The sequence below is a fragment of the Candoia aspera genome, chromosome 1, assembly GCF_035149785.1.
Source record: "Candoia aspera isolate rCanAsp1 chromosome 1, rCanAsp1.hap2, whole genome shotgun sequence".
Taxonomy (NCBI): domain Eukaryota; kingdom Metazoa; phylum Chordata; class Lepidosauria; order Squamata; family Boidae; genus Candoia; species Candoia aspera.
The window spans coordinates 174,230,598-174,248,666 of NC_086153.1; the positions used below are offsets into that span (position 1 = coordinate 174,230,598).

General features: G+C 41.0%; 1 protein-coding gene across 2 annotated transcripts in view; it reads right to left on the minus strand.

The window, feature by feature from the left end:
• Nucleotides 1-347: 347 nt before the first annotated feature.
• NRP2 (neuropilin 2) overlaps nucleotides 348-18,069 on the minus strand; it is a 179,362-nt gene continuing 161,640 nt past the window's right edge. For both annotated transcript variants that reach the window (XM_063317960.1, XM_063317961.1), the window contains exons 16-17: nucleotides 3,573-3,641; nucleotides 348-2,157 (exon numbers count right to left, since the gene is read on the minus strand). In XM_063317960.1, coding sequence (XP_063174030.1) covers nucleotides 1,853-2,157; nucleotides 3,573-3,641 — 374 coding nt within the window. In that variant the 3' untranslated portion in view covers nucleotides 348-1,852. The remainder of the gene's footprint in view (nucleotides 2,158-3,572; nucleotides 3,642-18,069) is intronic.

The window sequence follows — 18,069 nt, forward strand, 5'->3', positions numbered from 1 at the left end:
AATTATCACATTTGTTTTTTAAAAAGCTGCTTATCCAATCTGCTAATTTAAAAAGAACTTTCCACACCACAGTCACTGGGATTTTTCCAAACAATGTGGCTTGAAGATTGCTGTCAAGAGCTGAACAAAAGGCATTGGAAATTGAAAGGTGGCACTGTAAACCCTTACCGGTCTGCAACATAAGCATGGCACAGCCCACATTAGATATAGACTGTATTTGACTATCCGAAAGGACAAAACTCTACCCAGTAGAGATCTGATGGTAATGAAGAAGTGAAGGAGAAAGAGGAGGAGGAGGAAGGTCAAATGCCTCAGCTGTAGTTTGATACATCACACATCTCTAAGTAAAGGGAAAAATATTTTTTCTAAGGCACTTTATTAAAAAAAATCACATACATATTCACACAAAGCCCTTCAAAAATAAACAAGTTGCTTTGCAAACCACAACAAGCAAATTGCATTTTTCTGAAGGAAGAAGAAGGTGATAGAAGATTGCTCCAGATCCATTTATTCAACATCCATACCAGAATATCAGCTTAACCTTGATACCCTGCAATGTTGCCATAACCTAAGGATTATAATGGCTGGGTCCCCTCAAAGGACCTAAAATCTGTGAAGGACTTACGCCTTTGCCAGACAGCACCAGAACTATGCATCTGTTCAAAGGGTACATTAGTCTAGAATTCTTTGCAGAATTAAGTCCTTCTTGTTGACTAATGATGACATTAAACCGTATCTGTCAGATAGAGGTATCATTACCACTCTGTGATGGGCTGGATAAGTGTATTTATTCCATGAGCCTTTTAACACTCCTTTTTTCCCCATCAGAGTGGCCACAGCATTAACAAAAATATATATCTATCTATCTACCTAGCAGCCTGACTTCCTCTTGAAGTATATAAAAAGCCATCTCCTGAGTTCTTGGGCACCTTATAATTGTGTCTTTTGTTTGCTGCAATTTTCTTACACTAAAAGAACAAGATTAAAAAAAGAGGGACAGAAAGAAAAGGAGAAGAAAGAGCCCTTGTGATGAAGGCCTCCGCTGTTTCAATCCAAGATCTGGATTTAATAAATGGCTCTTATTCACAAATCACTTTAAGGCTCTTCAGCTTCTCTGGAGGAGGTGCTTCTGTCAACTTTCACACCTCAGGCTGCCTGTTTCTTTTGCTTTGTAATCTGGAAAGAAAGCATTGCTACTCCCACTGACCCGCGAGCCAAATTCCACCCCTTCCCCAATCCCTGCCCCTCCTTTCCTGATCAGCGGAACAGTTTCATTGGAGGGGTGGGGTGGGGTGGGGGGTTAGAAGCGGCTGCAGCTGCCTGGGCTGTTTCACCAGCTACGGCAACAAGCCAGTCCCTTCCAATCGAGCACCATTTCTGACGGGGGATCTGCTGGCTGGAGCATGGGCGGGTACCTCTGTGTGTGAGCAAGCGGGAGATTGCAATTTCTAAGAATAGAAAGGGGAAGGGGAGGGGGCTGCTTAGCAATCTCATCCGAAGAAGGAAGTGGCAAATAATTATCAACATTTTGTCCCTCGCTTCCTCAAAGCAGAGTGAACCTTTTGCCTTCTACAGATGGGATTGGCTCACAGCAGAAATAAAATGGAGACCGTGGCGCCTCCTTTGTTGGGGCCTACCCAGTTCTTCTTGCAAGAGCAATTAGCCACATTTCCTACAGCTGGGAGTCCTCTTCCAACTCTCTTCCTGCTGCTGCTGCTGCTGCTGCTTCTAAGCAGCAGGACCCCTCCCTGCTTCAGTGTGAGATTATGGCATTCAGTTCCCATAGAAAAAGTAATCTTCCCCAGCCACTGCCGCTGGAATGAAGTGTCAAATGTGATTCCAGTGCAATCAGTCATGCCTCGGAGCAACACTTTTGGTGGTTCATTTTGACCTTGTGTTTGATGCCATCATAAAGCTCAAAGTTATAATTCTCCAGAGTGGTGGAGCTCCGGGAGGAGAGGCCAGTGTAGTGACAGGTGCAGTACAGCAGCAGCCCAGCACAGACTGCCCCTATGAGGACTCCAAGAGAGCTCATGGCTATGATGGTAACCAGAATGGGGTCCAGCGTATCCGGCCAGCTCTTCTCAGTGTCCACCAGTGGAGTCAATGGGGAGTTTGTGGAAAGCGTGGTGTGGTTTCTTTCTGGGCCCGAGGCACCTGAAATACAATGGGGAGAGGTTATCAGAAAAGCAGCCTCAGGTGGGACTAGTGGAGGAAGACCCCCTGAGGGAAAGGGGGACTCATGCCCACCGGGGGGGGGGGAGCTTCTGGTACATCTGTCTCCATCTGAGTTTGGCTGGAGGGCAGGCCATCCATACTTGTCCTTCAACCAAATTGTCACCATGATCGTAGGAGACCTCCTGTATGAGCCAGAGCTTCATTTGTAAATTTACAGGACAGTTAAAATGCCTGAAGCTAAAGAGTCTAATAGTACTTTTAATTATTAAACACTGTTGTTTTGGTAGGTACTGTGTAATTCTTCGTAAGCTTGCCCTCGCAACTATCTTTACCAGTGGGGTTCTTGCTGGTGCTTCTACCTTCTCAAGACACATACAATGGGGGAGCTTCTGTCAGTATACACAGTCTCAGCCTGACCTCCAATTTGCATCACCTTATATTATTTTCCCATCCCATATTTTCTGCCTGATGTTTCAAAGAAGTTCTCTGTGGTTTCAGTTTAGTGAGAAAGACTTAAAGAGCAAGATTTCCCATCCCTAATGAAACAAATTGTACCTTTTGGTTGCCAAATGTTCCTGCTGCCTAATTTGTCCCCAGTTCATGCTCCAGCTAAGGCTTTATATGTCTCTTCCTCTAGATCAGTGTTTCTCAACCTTGGGAACTTTAAGATGTGTGGTCTTCAATTCTCAGAATTCTCCAGCCAATTCTGGGAGTTGAAATCCACACTTCTTAAAGTTCCCAAGGTTGAGAAACACTTCTCTAGACCCGTCACACCTGAAGGATGCTAATTTTGCTATGGTGAGAGAAACACCAGAAGGCTGGCAGGGAAGGGTGAATTTATATGTTCAGTAACAATTATAGAGGAACTTCTTCAGGCCTTGAGGAAAGAGTATTCTAGATATTAGTTTGCTGTATTCCAACCTGCTCTAGTTAAACATATCTGAGAAAAGATATACAGTTTGTTGCTAAAGTGGGGGGGGATTCTTCCTCAATTTGCTCTTCTCCCTGATTGTCAGAGTTCTCTTGACATATGCAACTGCACCAGCATCCACCCACCAATTAACAGATGGGGCTCCTCAATCAACAGCCCTTATCTTGTACAGTGCAGATGCTAATTAGTACTGTGCAATGTGCAGGCAAAACTTACCTTGGCTATGGGACCAACTGCTACTGAAATACTGTATTATGTTCCTATGTCCTAAAAACGATTTGTGTAGCCAGAGGTAAGGACTCACATACACATCTCTACCAATTCTAAAGCAAACTGATCTAATCCACATACATCAGATTCCTGAACGGCTTACTTGTGGCTGAGCAATAATTTGCTTTTGAGAGAATCACTAGAAAGTAGAATTCAGACTTGAATACTGAAGCAGGAAATACCTCCTACTCACCATCTTTGGAGTCTTTTCCAAAGTCTTCCCGGTGAATTGAAATCTCATCCTCTAATGCAGGGAAATCCACTGGAATGAAAAAAGATGTTGTAAAAAGTCTAATTCAAAAAGCAGGAACAAGATACATTTCCCCTAAAATAAACATACACTTTCCAAAAAGCTATTTTTTCCAAGGCTGTTCATAGCCAGAGCTACTTTCCATTCATATTTATTAGCATACTATGGGAAACACATGCATCACTGTTAACTTTTTTTCTTAACATAGTTAACTTTCATTTTCCTACCAGTTTTCAGGGGAAATGAAAACTGGAGGACAGGGATAAAACCAGATAAGTCTGATTACTACTGAAAGAAGCTTCTTTATAATGGCTATGCTTCATTAGTACCACAATCACATTTCCATAGCACCCATCGTTAGTCACCATTAATGAGGCATCCATTTAGCATACTCTATATGTCATCATCTGACATGCATCCCAGTAGAAATAAAGACCAAATGATCCACTTTCAATTTGGGTATCAAATGCGTTCAAACTGGTTTATGAAAGCTGTGTATCATCATTACATGTATGAATGTAAAAACCAGAATAAGCTAGTAAGACAAGAATTCCACAAATGATTTGAATACAAATCATCCATATAAGCCCAACCCTTTTTTATAGAAAAGCTTTGTTTAGATTTCTAGAAACAGGCTGAAAAGTAAGTCCAGAGAAGTTATAGAGTGTGCTAAGACTCCATCATAGTATGTATTTTGTTATACATCTCCTTGGGAAGTAGTTTGTGAAAGGCATTGAATAAATGTTTCGAAGAAGTACATAGCTGTAGTATATTTTCAAGATACATTTCTGGGTACAGGATAGTGCCCAAGAAATGCTCTGCAGACCTCCCAAATTCTGTTTCTCCTCATTGCTACTGCCACCTCTCTCTTTCTTTCCACCGTGTCCTCTGCGCTTTCTCACCAGCAACCATCACCTTCATTGTCCTACACACCCAACTTCTTTTCCTTTCTCATTTTTTTTTAGATGTGTGTATGTTCGAGAGAGAAGTAAATGTATATTTATACATCCAGCTTCTTTTTTTGGAAGGCAGAGTGTGCAAGATAAAATTTTCATATCTACCTACCTACCTATCTTGACAGTCAGATATATAAGTTGGTGAATAGGAGAAACATTAACTTAACAGATGGGGTACTATTAATTTTACAGATGGGATGAACTGTCTCAGGGGGTTTTATGGAAATTATATGATTTTTCAAACTAATTTGACATACTTAAATCTACTTCTTAAGTAATTATAGTGCCTTGGAAATCTATAGAGTAAAAAGAGAGCCGCCCCCTTTTAAAAAATAATCTTACATCTGAAATGTGAGAGGGGCATTATACTGTATTTTAAAACTTGACTTTCACACCTGGACTGTTTGTGGGTGGGCATTAAATACAATGAGTTGGCATGGAGGGGAAATTGAATTATACTTCATTATTAATTAGTATTAGGAGTATTAGGTATGTTCACTGCCTCTTCTATCACTGCAGGAATTCCATAAACATGATTTAAACATTTATACATCATCATTTTTTTTTTTTTTAATTCAATGGCCCATCCACTTTTTGGACGTGGCACCATCTGTTTTGGGAGTGGCCCCAAGCATTCTTATCATAGAAGGTTTGGAACCTTTGGTCCAATGGAAGATGTAGGGATTAACAATTATTCTATAGTAGACATTTTGCTTTTTTACTTGAGGACAATATCTCACATTTTTAAGGATAACAAAGCTTAGGCATGTATATGCACATGTATAATCATTGGTTCACTCGATACTTAATGGCTCGCAGCTGATGACAGCAATTTTAATTACAGAAAGGCCACAGTCATGAAGAAAGAAGGCAGTATGGTCCAATTTTGAAAAGGAGAAAGGGGTTCAAGAGCAAGGATGGCTGAATTCTTCCCTCCTTTGGGACTGGCCTAGATTGCAATAAATACTGATTATTTATTAAATACTGATTATTATTAAATACTGGTTATCTAACTGAGAGCCAGTTTGGTCTAGTAGTTAAGGCACCGGGCTAGAAACCAGGAGCCTGAGAGTTCTAGTCCCGCCTTAGGCATGAAAGCCGGCTGGGTGACCCTGGGCCAGTCACTCTCCCTCAGCCCAGCTCACCTCACAGGGTTGTTGTTGTGGGGAAAATAGAAGGAGGAAGGAGCATTAGGTATGTTTGCTGCCTTGAGTTATTTATAAAAATAATAAAGGTGGGACAGAAAATAAATAAATAAATAAATAAATAAATAATAATAAAAAATAATCTTCCCTCCATTCTTCTTTAAGCAGATGGAGGGTTCTGCATCCCTTGTTGAGAGTTCTCTCTCTGTTAATAAAAACAGACAGCCCCCTCTCCTCCCTACCAGGTTGGTATAACCCAAACACATGTCAATGCTACTGTCATGGCCAGTTGGGACTTACATGTGAGGGCTGCTGCCACCACAGTGACAGTTTTGGAAATGAGGAAGTGAATGTTGTGGCATCTGATTTGTGGGCACTTTCCCCTAGATTAATCTTTGGTTGATGTTGAAGCATCAGATGTTGAAGATGCATGTGTGAACACAGCTGAAGCTCAACCCCCTTCATGAATAAATCCAATCAACAGATGTGTTACATTTTTATTCTTTAGATTAAGTGTCAGAAATGGAATCACCCAACACTGTCCCTATCATTCTCAGGGAAAAAGTATTCTGCTGTTCAGCATCTTTCACACAAGTTGAAACACAAACAAAAAACAATCAGCTGACAATTTGTAAGGCCAATGAAGTGAAACATGAATATCTGCTTGACAAGCATGGCACAAACAAATGCCTCCCACAGAAGGTGGTGATAAAACATTCAGGAATTACAAGCAATTATTAAAACTACAAATGTACTTGCCATGAGAAAAACTAAACCTGAATTGCTATGCAGAAATGTGTGAGGGGTTCTGTTACTGGAACCGGCCTCGCTAAGTAGGTCTGCAAAACAAAACAAACTCAGCAGGAGCAAAAAGCCAGTTCAGCAGCTTGGAGGACTGGGCTTTCAGATCACCCTCAAGGCCAGACAGAGACATTTTGCCGCCTCAAGCAGAGCCCAGAGGGCACCCTCCTCTGCTACAGCCAATGTTCAACCGTGCTGCATTATTTAGAGTGGAGCTAGGTTAAGAATTTATCTTGCTTTTTTTCTTTCATTCAACAGGGTAAAAGAAAATTTGCATTAGGAATTCTTTCAGAAAAAGAATTGAACAGGATGAAATTCTCTTGCATTTATTTAGTGATGAGGTGGGCAAGAGGTGAGCGTGGCTGCCCAGTCTTTCAGTGGACCATCATTTCTGCAAGGATCCACAGTCTCCTTGGTTTCAAATGCTTCCAGTAAGGGAGAAGCCATGAGGGAGCTCCCTCCCCTTCCCTGGGGCTTTTTCTGAAGACTTCACAGAGTGTTCCCTTACTCTGAGAAATATCAGAGAACAACACAAGTAGCACCCTCCACACCACCAGCAATAAAGCTCAAAACAGCCACCAAGTGCCATTTGAAAGAAGGTCTCAAAGCCTAAAAAGAAGACAGAATAAAAAGGATGCTTCTGCCCCAAGGGGAGAAAACTTCTAAGACATCACAATCTTGGTACAGCATTCATGAAGACACCAATTCTTGTATTACATCTCTGGAGCTGTTTGCAGCAGAATCACTTTGTCCCACTAAACAATCAGCACAGTCTCCATTACAACTTGTTCTGTCAAAAGCTTGGCCCCAAGACTTTTGAAACCGCAATGCCAGTGCAGTCCCTCAGCTGCTGAGCCTAGCTCTTGCAAGGAGGGGCCTGGTGAGCAAAGCTACACTTGGGGTGTTTATTGTTCAGGCCCAATAAAAAAGCCTTAGCACTGATTGGAAGGTCTGTAACTGAGTACATAGGAGCGAGATCCTAACGAAGGTATTATCCAGCTATGGATATTTTGTGTTCAGGTTGTGTGTTTTATTCCTCTTTCTGAATATTTATCACTGTTTTCTGTTACATTATTAGAACTCCTTTTAATATTGTATGCTACTCATTGTTGTTCAGGAGTCAAGCGGCCTTCAAAATTGGTAACAAACAAGCAAACAATCAGCATTAGCAGCCATTGATCACCTGATCCTCCATGAACTTGTCCAATCCCATTTTTAAACCATCCAAATTGGCTCCCATTATCAAAATTGCTGGCAGCAAATTCTACCATTTACTTATGCACTGTTTGAAAAAGAAGTTCCTTCTTGTGTCTCATGAATCTTCCAGTATTTACTTTCAGTGGATGACCTCTGATTTGAACATTGTTAAAGCAAAGCTTCTCTTTCTTCACATTCTCTATGCCATGCATGATTTTAAATATCCCTATCCTCCCTTATGTCTCTCCTTCATTCAAAGTGAACAGCCCCAACATTTAAATTTAATTTAATTTAAATTTTAAAAATGTAATTTTGTTATCATTGGATGCATATATTCAATATCATAATTTTGCTTTCATTCCATTTAATTTCAACCTCTACATATCTACCATAATCATCATTCATTATTAATTTTGGTTGTAATTCTGGGTTTCTATACAAAACAACTCCATTTTTCTTGACTGTCCCTGCCGATATAAATTCTTGTCCCAAATTCTTGTAAATCAAATATTTTTTATCTTTTTTTTACTTATATGTGTTTCCTGTAGGCTAATTACATCTTGTTTTCATTTTTTCAAATAGTGAAATACCCTTTTTCTCTTTTAAGGAGCATTAGTGTTCCACGTTAGGCATTTAAGATCTTTATCTCTGTTGTAAGCTTAGAAAAGTCTATACCTGCGGCGCCTAACACTGTGGTCTCTTCCTCTTCTTCTTGTCATATTTTGCATAATTCCATCCGTTTGTTCCAGATGTACTTTATCCAACTCCTATTTGACTCTTTCGTAGAACTGTCTTGCTTTTTGAATTGAAGTCCATCAGTATCTCTGTTGGTTGAAAGTTAAAATTATTCCTTCCAATTTATCCCAACGAAATGGTATCCTCCTCTCCTTAAGTTTATCTGTCAAAAATGTATATTCTTTTCTCTTCCGGAGTATTTTGATAGGTATTTCTTTCAATAAAATTACTTCTGAGTTATTTATCCTTAATTTAGTATTAAAATGTTGTAGTCTCTTGTCTTCTTCCTGACAAAGTGCACAAGTATATCTCTTGGTACTTTTCTTATTTTTGCATATCTTGTATTAATTCTATATACTTTGTCCACTTCTGAATCCTCTTCATCCCATTCCAAAAATTTTATTAAGGAGAACATTCCACAATTTTCTCTCTAATGTCTTTGTCAGGTTCCTCTGGAACTGCCCTCAGTTTTAAGCAATTTTTTCTCTCTCTTAATTTCAGTAGTGCCACGTTGTCCAGGTCCCTTCCCATCAATCTATTTATTATTTCTGTCTTATTTTCCAGAATTTCTATTTTTTCTTTAATTTGTTTAACTTCTCCACTCATCTGTATTATAGATTCTTCCAATTTTTACTGATCTTTTCTTCCATAATTGTAAATCTTCCTTCCATTCTCTCTTTCAGAGTAGTCAGATCTCTTTTGACTGATGCAGTTACTGATGTAGTTACATTCTTCTGTAATTCTTCAAACATTCTTTGTAGAGAATCTGGAGGAATCTCTTTTTATCTGTTGACCTTCTGAAAATGATCCTCTCCTTCCTGTTTCTGCAGCTTTTGTTTCCTTTCTTGTAGTAGCCATTTTTTAAAAAATTTGCAATCCAAAAAAAGTAAAGATGAGAAAGAGAGACATTTTTTCTCTGTTCCATTTAGTAGCATTTTAGTCTCTATCATCACCTCATACGTCCATAATCACATGGTCTTTTGCAGCTTCCTATTTCCTTTCTTTCTCATCTTATCTCTTTGTTTAATGAAGTCAACCAATTGTCCTCCTGTGCAAGTTTAAACAATTCTCTTTCCCACAGAGGTATGTTTTATTTAATTAATTAATTCAAAAGTACTTTGTTAATAAAACAATACTCCAAATTTAACTGTCCCCTTAGTACATTTTTAACTTTCATAATCCAAACTCCCAGCAAGCTTTTTGCTTTTAAATTCTTTTAGATCCTTACAATTATTTTCTTACTCTGTATCGTAATCCTTCCCATAGGTCAAAGGTACATTCGTCCAGATGGCTTTGGGCTCTCTGCTGCATTGAAGGTCTCTTTTCACTTTAAATTCTTTTCATTTCATAAAAGTGCCTTAGAAAGTGGATTGGGCGAACCCAACGTCCTTTAAACAGGTTTTGCCTGAGGCTGTGAGCATGCTGTATCTTCCCATGGGTCTAGGCGCTCTACTCGTGAATCACCAAGAGGTTCCCTCCAGATCCTGCAGGCTTCCTTGCAAGGAGCTTGAGTGGATGATCTTGTGGCTTTCTCCTTGTCTGGAGAAGCTCCATTAGCTTGGGCATGGCACCCAGGCATTGGTCTTTGCCTTGGCATCATCCCTGCATTGCGGAGACATGCTAATCTGCCATGTTTCCACCTGGAAGTCGAAACTGGTGGCACAATAAACCACTTTATGAAATGGGCCTTCTCAGCAGTGGCCCCTAGCTTATGAGCCTCCCTCCTTTAAGATTTACAAATGGCCCCCTCAGTTACAATACTGACAACAGCTCTGAAAATCCAGCTGTTTTAAAGAGCTTTGTGTATTTTATTGGTCATTTGTTATTTTATTGATTTTTTAAAATTGAACTTGGTAAATTCCTTATACTGGCTGAAGTTCATTATACTGGATATTTCTTAATGTTTTATTTCAGTACTATGCTCCTGCATGTTTATTGTTATGCTTTATTTTGTTTGCTGTTGTGGGAGAACAGATAATGTAGTATTATGGCAGAATTTTCCATTGTTTCACAGAAAGCACTAGATGGCACCAGTTCTTATTTCCTTCCAAACAAAAATAATACAATTTCAGAAAGTAGTCCCTAAACTACCAGAAATTTAATCATTACACAGCATGAGAACTTCTTCCCTCCCACTGAATCAGTATCAGAAATCAAACATGACTGCCCCCATCATAAGAGGAACAATCACTGAAACTATAGACAGGTGAGCCAAGAATATGCTTTCTCAATCATATTGTCATATACAGTACCCAGTGACATTTCAGTGACTTTCTTTATGACAAATATTACTTTTTGCAAGGCTTCTCCCAGAAAGAGAAATGTCCTGTTCGAGCTTTAGGGATCCCATTGGAGTTCATTATTAAATAACATGTAAGGTAAAGACTGAAAGTAGGAACATGCACTTCACAATGGAATCTGGAACAAATGCTTCTTATTACTTTGTGGTAAACTTTGGAAAGTTCTCTCCAAAAGTTATAGAATGCAAAGAGTCCCTCATAGCAAGTAATTCTGCCCTCCTTAGTCACAGTTGGAGCCAGAACAGAGTGATGAAGGGAAACTGTTTTTATTTTCAACCAACAAAACAAAACCCAAGCTGTATAACATTTAAAGGAAGTAATTATTTGAAAAGTGAGTTCAGATTTCTCAGCCTCCTACAGGACCAGCAGATCAGATTCACACATCTGGTATCAAGAGCTGAAAAGTTGCCAGGATGCCTCTTGGAAACAGAATCAACCCATCCAGCTTTATTGATTAGGGAGAGAATTGGGAAAATGAACCCCTGAAGTGCCTGATGTGCTGGTTATCCATCAGGAAACCATGGCATTCACTCTTGCTACCAAGAGCTCATGCTCACATCCCTCTTAGCATGATATGAAGATATCTCACTGTTTTTAAGGGACACATCTTCACAATGCCTTCTTGGTGTCATCCCCAGCCTGTGGTGGAGAGAGTGCTTCTGCTATTAAAGTGGTATTTTCCTTCTCTCCCAACACAGTCATGTCACTGTTAGGCTGGGCAAATGCATTCTTTCCGTTTCTTATGTCTCCTTCAGTTTAGTCTTAAATATAGCCCTGTTGCTGAAATAAGACACAATATATATCTCAGATTTCTCTATTATCTAAAATGAATATATATTAAAAAAAAGGTCCCAATAGTGCAGGGGATAATTGGCACAGGGAAACAGATTTTTGCCAAGAGACCTCTCATGGTCCCAAATAGAACTTCTGGATTTGTTCACTGCAGAAAGGATGCTATATAATGTTGGCTTGTTGATTCACTAGAGGAGAGGATCCCTTCTTCTGTCAGCCTAGACTTCTTCTATTCTTTTTGGTCTGTAGGAGCAGCCATGTAGATATCTGTGAACCAGGGCAGCTGATTATGATATTGTAATTTTCTTTTGTCTCTGTGATTTGTTGGGGGATGTAGCAAAAACTATTTAAGTATTGAATAATCAATGTTCACTCTCAAAGCCTTCTAGGAAGAAATCTGCACTTGAATAAAGAGAACATTTATACAAAAATCTATTTACTCTTCCAGCAATGTTCATGCTTTACTGATACTGCTGGTGCTTTTGTTTGATCAAAATCTTTATTCTTCATATTCCCATTTCCTTTTCTGTATAGTCTGTGACTCCATTTAATGAGAATTTTAGAGGGTTTGGGCAACAGCAGGAGTGAGTTATGGTCTGGAGACCATGCCGATCCCATTTTCAATAAGCTTACCTTGTGGTTTTATATATTGCCACTTACCATGGTTAAATGTGGCCTTCCTTCTTCACTTGTGATACTAGTCTACACCTCTTCATTTAAATGTGCAAATGATGGCTATTTGACAAGAACTACAATTGTTCTTTCAAAAGTAGTTGTTGGGTTTTTCGCTGCAGTAATCTTTCTGTATCACCCTTGTTGCCAAACCAAAACCACAAATTGAGCACAATGTGGAATTTGATCACTGAAGAACAGGGGCAGGGAGGGGTCCCTTTAGGTCAGGGTACAATTATCCACTGATGCACATATTTCCACTGCTGTCTTACAGCATGGTTTCCTTTCTAAACAAAAGAGGACTTCCTTCTCTCAGCAGGATCCAGAAGCCAGAAGAGGCAGAATGCTTGATAGAAAGGCACTTTAATCCCATTGGCTTTAGAGGAACTGACAGGTCAATCTGTAGTACTGCCAGGAGGAGCTACCTTGCTTCCACTGGCCTCAACACAGCTATCTACATGTATACGCAGTGATTCAGAAGTGAAGGCAGGTGTTATTACAGAGGTAGGCATATTACCTAGAGAAATATTTGCTTATTGGCTTCTTTCAGAATCTGGAAACCATAAAGAGTTATTATAGGTTGGGCAACAATTTCTGTAGGCAGAGACCTTCCTAAACACAGGCTGAATTCAAACTGTGAATGTCAAAGCTTGGGGGAAATTAATGACATAAAAACCATTGTAAGCAGTGTCTTATGAACTGGCTGATTGCCTGTTTCATCAATTTTTCTCAGACCATTAGAAGGATAGCACAGATCCTGAAAAAAGCCACTGGATTTGAATCAAAGGACATGATGGTGCATCTTCAGGACCATCCAGCTAGCTGCTCAAGATGGGTTGAAAAAAGGATAAGGGACAGCATCTTTACAATAGAACAGTGTCCCCCAACCTGGGGCCCTACAGAGTTTTGCACCTGCTGCTGCCATCCAAACTCTGTTCTGGCTGGGAATTCTAGCTGTTGCAGATTGGGAAAGGCTGGGTTAGAAAACTAATTGCTCCAGTCTTTAAAAATGTTGGTGTGAGGAATGGCTTGTGCACAGCCACTGTATTGACTCTTTATGGTGCTGCCCCCTGGTACTGATTGTCAAAGGCAAAGTGAATAGGTCTGCCTATGGAGGATCATTTCACTAAAAGGTTCTGATTTTCAATCCACAGAGATGAGACAAAAAGTAATAAATATAGTAATTCCATTCTTCTAATTCTTCTATTTTCTTCTAAAGCAGCTGCAGAGAAGCTCTGTTTTCTATACAGCAACAATTCTAGAAGAGGTAGTATTTACCACATACAGTAGTTTTCCCTATCTAAATCCCATTTCCGAAGCTCAAATTAGTTTTGAGGGTCATGGAGAGACAGGTACATGTGGGCGTCCCGGTTTCCCCCAGTGTAGAGGTGGGCAACCTGCAGCCCCTAGCATCTCCTCTGGCTCTTATTGCTAAAAATTGGTGAAACTATTTTTAACATGTTGAGGCAGGAACTATGTGAAAAGGGTAATGTAAGTCCTACAGTAGGCTTAACAATCTTTTAAAAAACTAAGAAATTCCCTCCTAACCAAGGAAAAGATAGCTCTACACCTTTTGCATCCCTGTCCCACTGATGGTGCCCCTTGGAGTCTCAAAACAATGTCAAAACATGGGTCACTAAAAGCTGACCATCCTACCCTACAGCCTGCAGCTGAAATATAGGCTGAGAAGTAATGGTAGGAGTTAAATATACTGTGTGCTAGCATTGCTGGTTGGATCCAAATATGAGCTCCTTGCTGCTGCTTAAAGTAAGGAGGAGCAAAGGTATCATTTTGGATTATGATTCTGCTACATTGCAACAGGTTCTTACACACTGCAGTTTCAATGGGAACTGAAAAGCTTTCCTTCTAGGTCTGAAGCACCTCCCACTACCAATCTGGTTTAGGGTTAAAGTAAGTCTAAGGTAGGGCTGGGTACCACCTATGGGCTGCCAGTAGGCCATCCCTCATTTGGAGAAAAACAACTTTGATTTTATGTTCATTTATCAGGGCTGAGTTCTGAGCTACAGAATAACCAATGTCATAAAATGCACTATTTTATTTTGTAAACAGCAGCATTTAAGTTCTAATGAAAGCAATGATGACTCCAAAGAAATATAATTGAGTTTCTCCCTGATCATCATTCCAAGTAATGGTGCCAGTCCACTTTTCACTATGCCATGGAGGCAGTGAATAGGATTTATAGCCAGTTCTCATCATAGTGGGACAGAAGACCCATGCTAAGTTTCCTTTGCTCAGAGTGGTCCAGGATATTTGCCCTGACACAGTATTTGTGCACCTCCTTGGGACGGAAGCCCAAGGCCATCAGTGCAACTGAGGCTGTGCATGAGTTGTGACTTGAACCCCTGTCCTGCTCTCTCACCCAGTTTTGTGACTTGCTGTATTGCCAAACTGAGCGGTGATGTCTTAGGATGAACATGCACTTTGTTGATCGCACTGGGCTGGCTTAAGGTGGTTGGATCTTTTCTGTGTGGTTATTTGGTCAGTCTAAACTCCAGCACAGATGAGAAGTTCAAGCAAAAAGTAAGACTGAAGCAATACATTTCCTAGGTTTAGTGCTTCGGTTCTGCTTGCTGGACATCCTGGGTTGAACCATGTGCCTTTATAGTATGCCCCATTCATTGGAGACAAAGATTGTATTTAGCCAACGTAGAATGAATGAATGAATGAATGAATGAATGAATGAATGAATGAATGAATAAATAAATAAATAAATAAATAAATCAACGGAGTTTGATCCTGTTGGACCCGAGGAAGTGGACAGGATCCTCCGGACAGTAAACGCCACCACGTGCCAGCTAGACCCACGTCCCTCCTGGATGGTGAAAGCAGCTCGGGAGGTGACATGTGGATGGGTCCAGGCGATGGTTAATACATCCTTGGATGTAGGGAGGGGGTGTTTCCATCTGTCTTTAAGGAGGTGTTGGTACAGCCCCTCCTCAAGAAACCATTGCTGGACCCTACTATATTGGACAATTTTCGTCCAGTCTCCCACCTCCCCTTTTTGGGGAAAGTAGTTGAGAAAGTGGTGGCGTTGCAGCTCCAGAGGGTTCTGGATGAAATGGATTATCTAGACCCCTTTCAGTCAGGTTTCAGGCCCGGATATGGGACGGAAACAGCATTGGTCGCACTTATGGATGATCTCTGGCAGGAGCATAATGGTGGCAGTGCATCCATCCTTGCTCTTCTTGATCTCTCAGCGGCTTTCAATACCATCGGCCATGGTATCCTTCTGGGGTGGCTCAGGGAGTTGGGGGTGGGTGGCGTGGTCTTGCGCTGGTTCACCTCCTTCCTCCAGGGCCGGTCCCAGTTGGTGGTGATGGGGGGGAGAGATCCAACCCTCGACCCCTCCATTGTGGGGTGCCACAGGGTTCAGTTCTCTCTCCTCTCCTATTCAACATCTACATGAAACTGCTGGGTGAGATCATCCATCACTATGGGATGAGATATCATCAGTATGCTGATGATACTCAACTGTATATCTCCATACCAGGTGAAGTAAGTGATGCTGTGACTGCCCTCTCCAGGTGCCTGGAGGCTGTGGGGGCCTGGATGGGGAACAACGGGCTTCAGCTGAAGCCTGCTAAGATGGAGTGACTGTGGGTTAAGGGCTCTTCCATATCCGGGATGTTGTCATATTTGGTTCTGGATGGGGTTGCACTGCCCCAGACAGACCCGGTGTGTAACTTGGGGGTCCTCTTGGACTCACGGCTCCTGCTCGAAGAGCAGGTGGCAGCCGTGGCCAGGAGGGCCTTTGCGCAGCTTCGTGATGTGCACCAGTTACGCCCCTTCCTGGATCAGGAGGCCCTTCGAACGGTCACTCATGCCCTTGTTATTTCCCATATAGACTACTGCAATGCACTGTACATGGGGCTACCCTTGAAGAGTATCTGGAAGCTACAGCTGGTCCAGAATGCATCTGCGCGGGCTATCTTTGGTGCCCCTAGAAGGGTGGATATAACACCTTTGCTGCACAAGCTGCACTGGGCACCAGTTTGCTTCCGGGTCCAATTCAAGGTGTTGGTTATCACCTTTAAAGCCCTACATGGCATGGGGCCAGGCTACCTGAGGGACCACCTCTTCCCTGTTACATCTACCCGCCCCACCCGATCTTGCAGAGATGGTATGCTGAGGCCCCCATCGGTAAGAGAATTCCATCTGGCGGGGTCCAGGAGGCGGGCCTTCTCTGCAGTAGCGCCTGCCCTTTGGAACATCTTGCCCCCAGAGGTGAGGCTAGCCCCATCGCTCCTGGCCTTTCAGAGAAACTTGAAGACCTGGCTCTGCCAGTGGCCTGGGGCAGGGAGGAGAGGAGTCATACCTGGGGTTGGCTAGTGCCTTGAAGTACCCCTTCCACGTGAAGACTGAATGAGATATAGCCATCTGGACTTTATTTTTATCTATATTATTAATAATATGTAATTTTATATTGTATTTTATATATTTATTGTTTTATTGAGGATTTTGTTGTAAACCGCCCAGAGTCCCTCCAGTGGGAGGAGATGGGTGGTGACAAATTTGATAAATAAATAAATAAATAAATAAAAAGAGATTGACTCTAAGTATTGTTTATGCTTATTAAATCTTACAGTATTTCTGATTAGTGCTGTGCACTACTCAGTCTACTAAGATTGGAACAGTATATATAAACTATAAATTTAAAAATTGTATATAAAATAAATAGCCAACAGGGTTTGTAAGAGCTGAAAAATTATTTTTAATGCAGAATGCTACATTGTCTAATATTTAAACTCATAAACTCAAAGCAAGCTAAGTGGTAAATATACCATCATGGGCGGGGGGGGGACACTATGCGAAAAATGTTTAAATCTATATGATTACTTTAATAAAATATACTAGGGTATTCTAGAGATAAATTGTCTGAATGATTTACAGCAAAGCCTTAAGCAAGACAATTTTGCATTAGCAGAGGAACAAACATTTAGCACCAGCCTTACACTAGGAAACCAAGGGACTCTTGTCATTTCCTAAGAGAACCCTGTGGAAAAAAACTGCAGGAAATTATCTTGCATTAGGAGGCAGAAGAAAAAAAAGTTGACACACTATCACTATCCTTCAGAACTGTTAATTACAGATGTTTACTTTCTAGACTGCATTAGAATTCAGAGACAGAGATGCACACATTTTTAAAATGCCAGGCCAACACCAGAGTTGTAACAGCATCTGCAGATACCTTTGGCTCTCACCACCTATTGTCAATTGATCCAGCTGCTGTACTTTAATGTTGGTAGAGCAGGTGGACATTTGAAAAGCCAAAGCTTTCCCAGACATGCAGATACAGAGACAACAATAACATCAATGAACAATAAGTGCTGCAGCCCGTTTGTCTGTTATTAGGGTGTTAAAACTCGAACTCCATCAGGACATATGAACAGACAGAAGAACTCAGGGGTTAGAAGTCCTTCCTTCTACTACCAAGTTTTCCAAGGGATTACAGATTTACAGATACACCCACACATTTTTCTAGAAATTCAGCACAGAGCAGATAATATCTCAGCTGGCATCATTAGCTAGATGGGAGACTGAAAGGCAGCAACTCCAAGGCAGCGTTCTCAAAAATGGGAACATTTCACATACATATGGTCAGCTAGACAAACAAAGCTAAATAATCTCAATGCATGACTGAGACACTGGTCCCAGGAGAGGACTTAGATTTGTTAGGCTCTAAATAATCGTTTGGAGGAAAAATGGGCCTGTAGAAAAAGGATTTGTTTCCCCTGAATCAACATAGAGCCAGACTACTGGCACTCAGTGTCCAAAAGTTAATAAGATATCTTTTAAACTTAATCCTAGGAAAAGCCAGCAG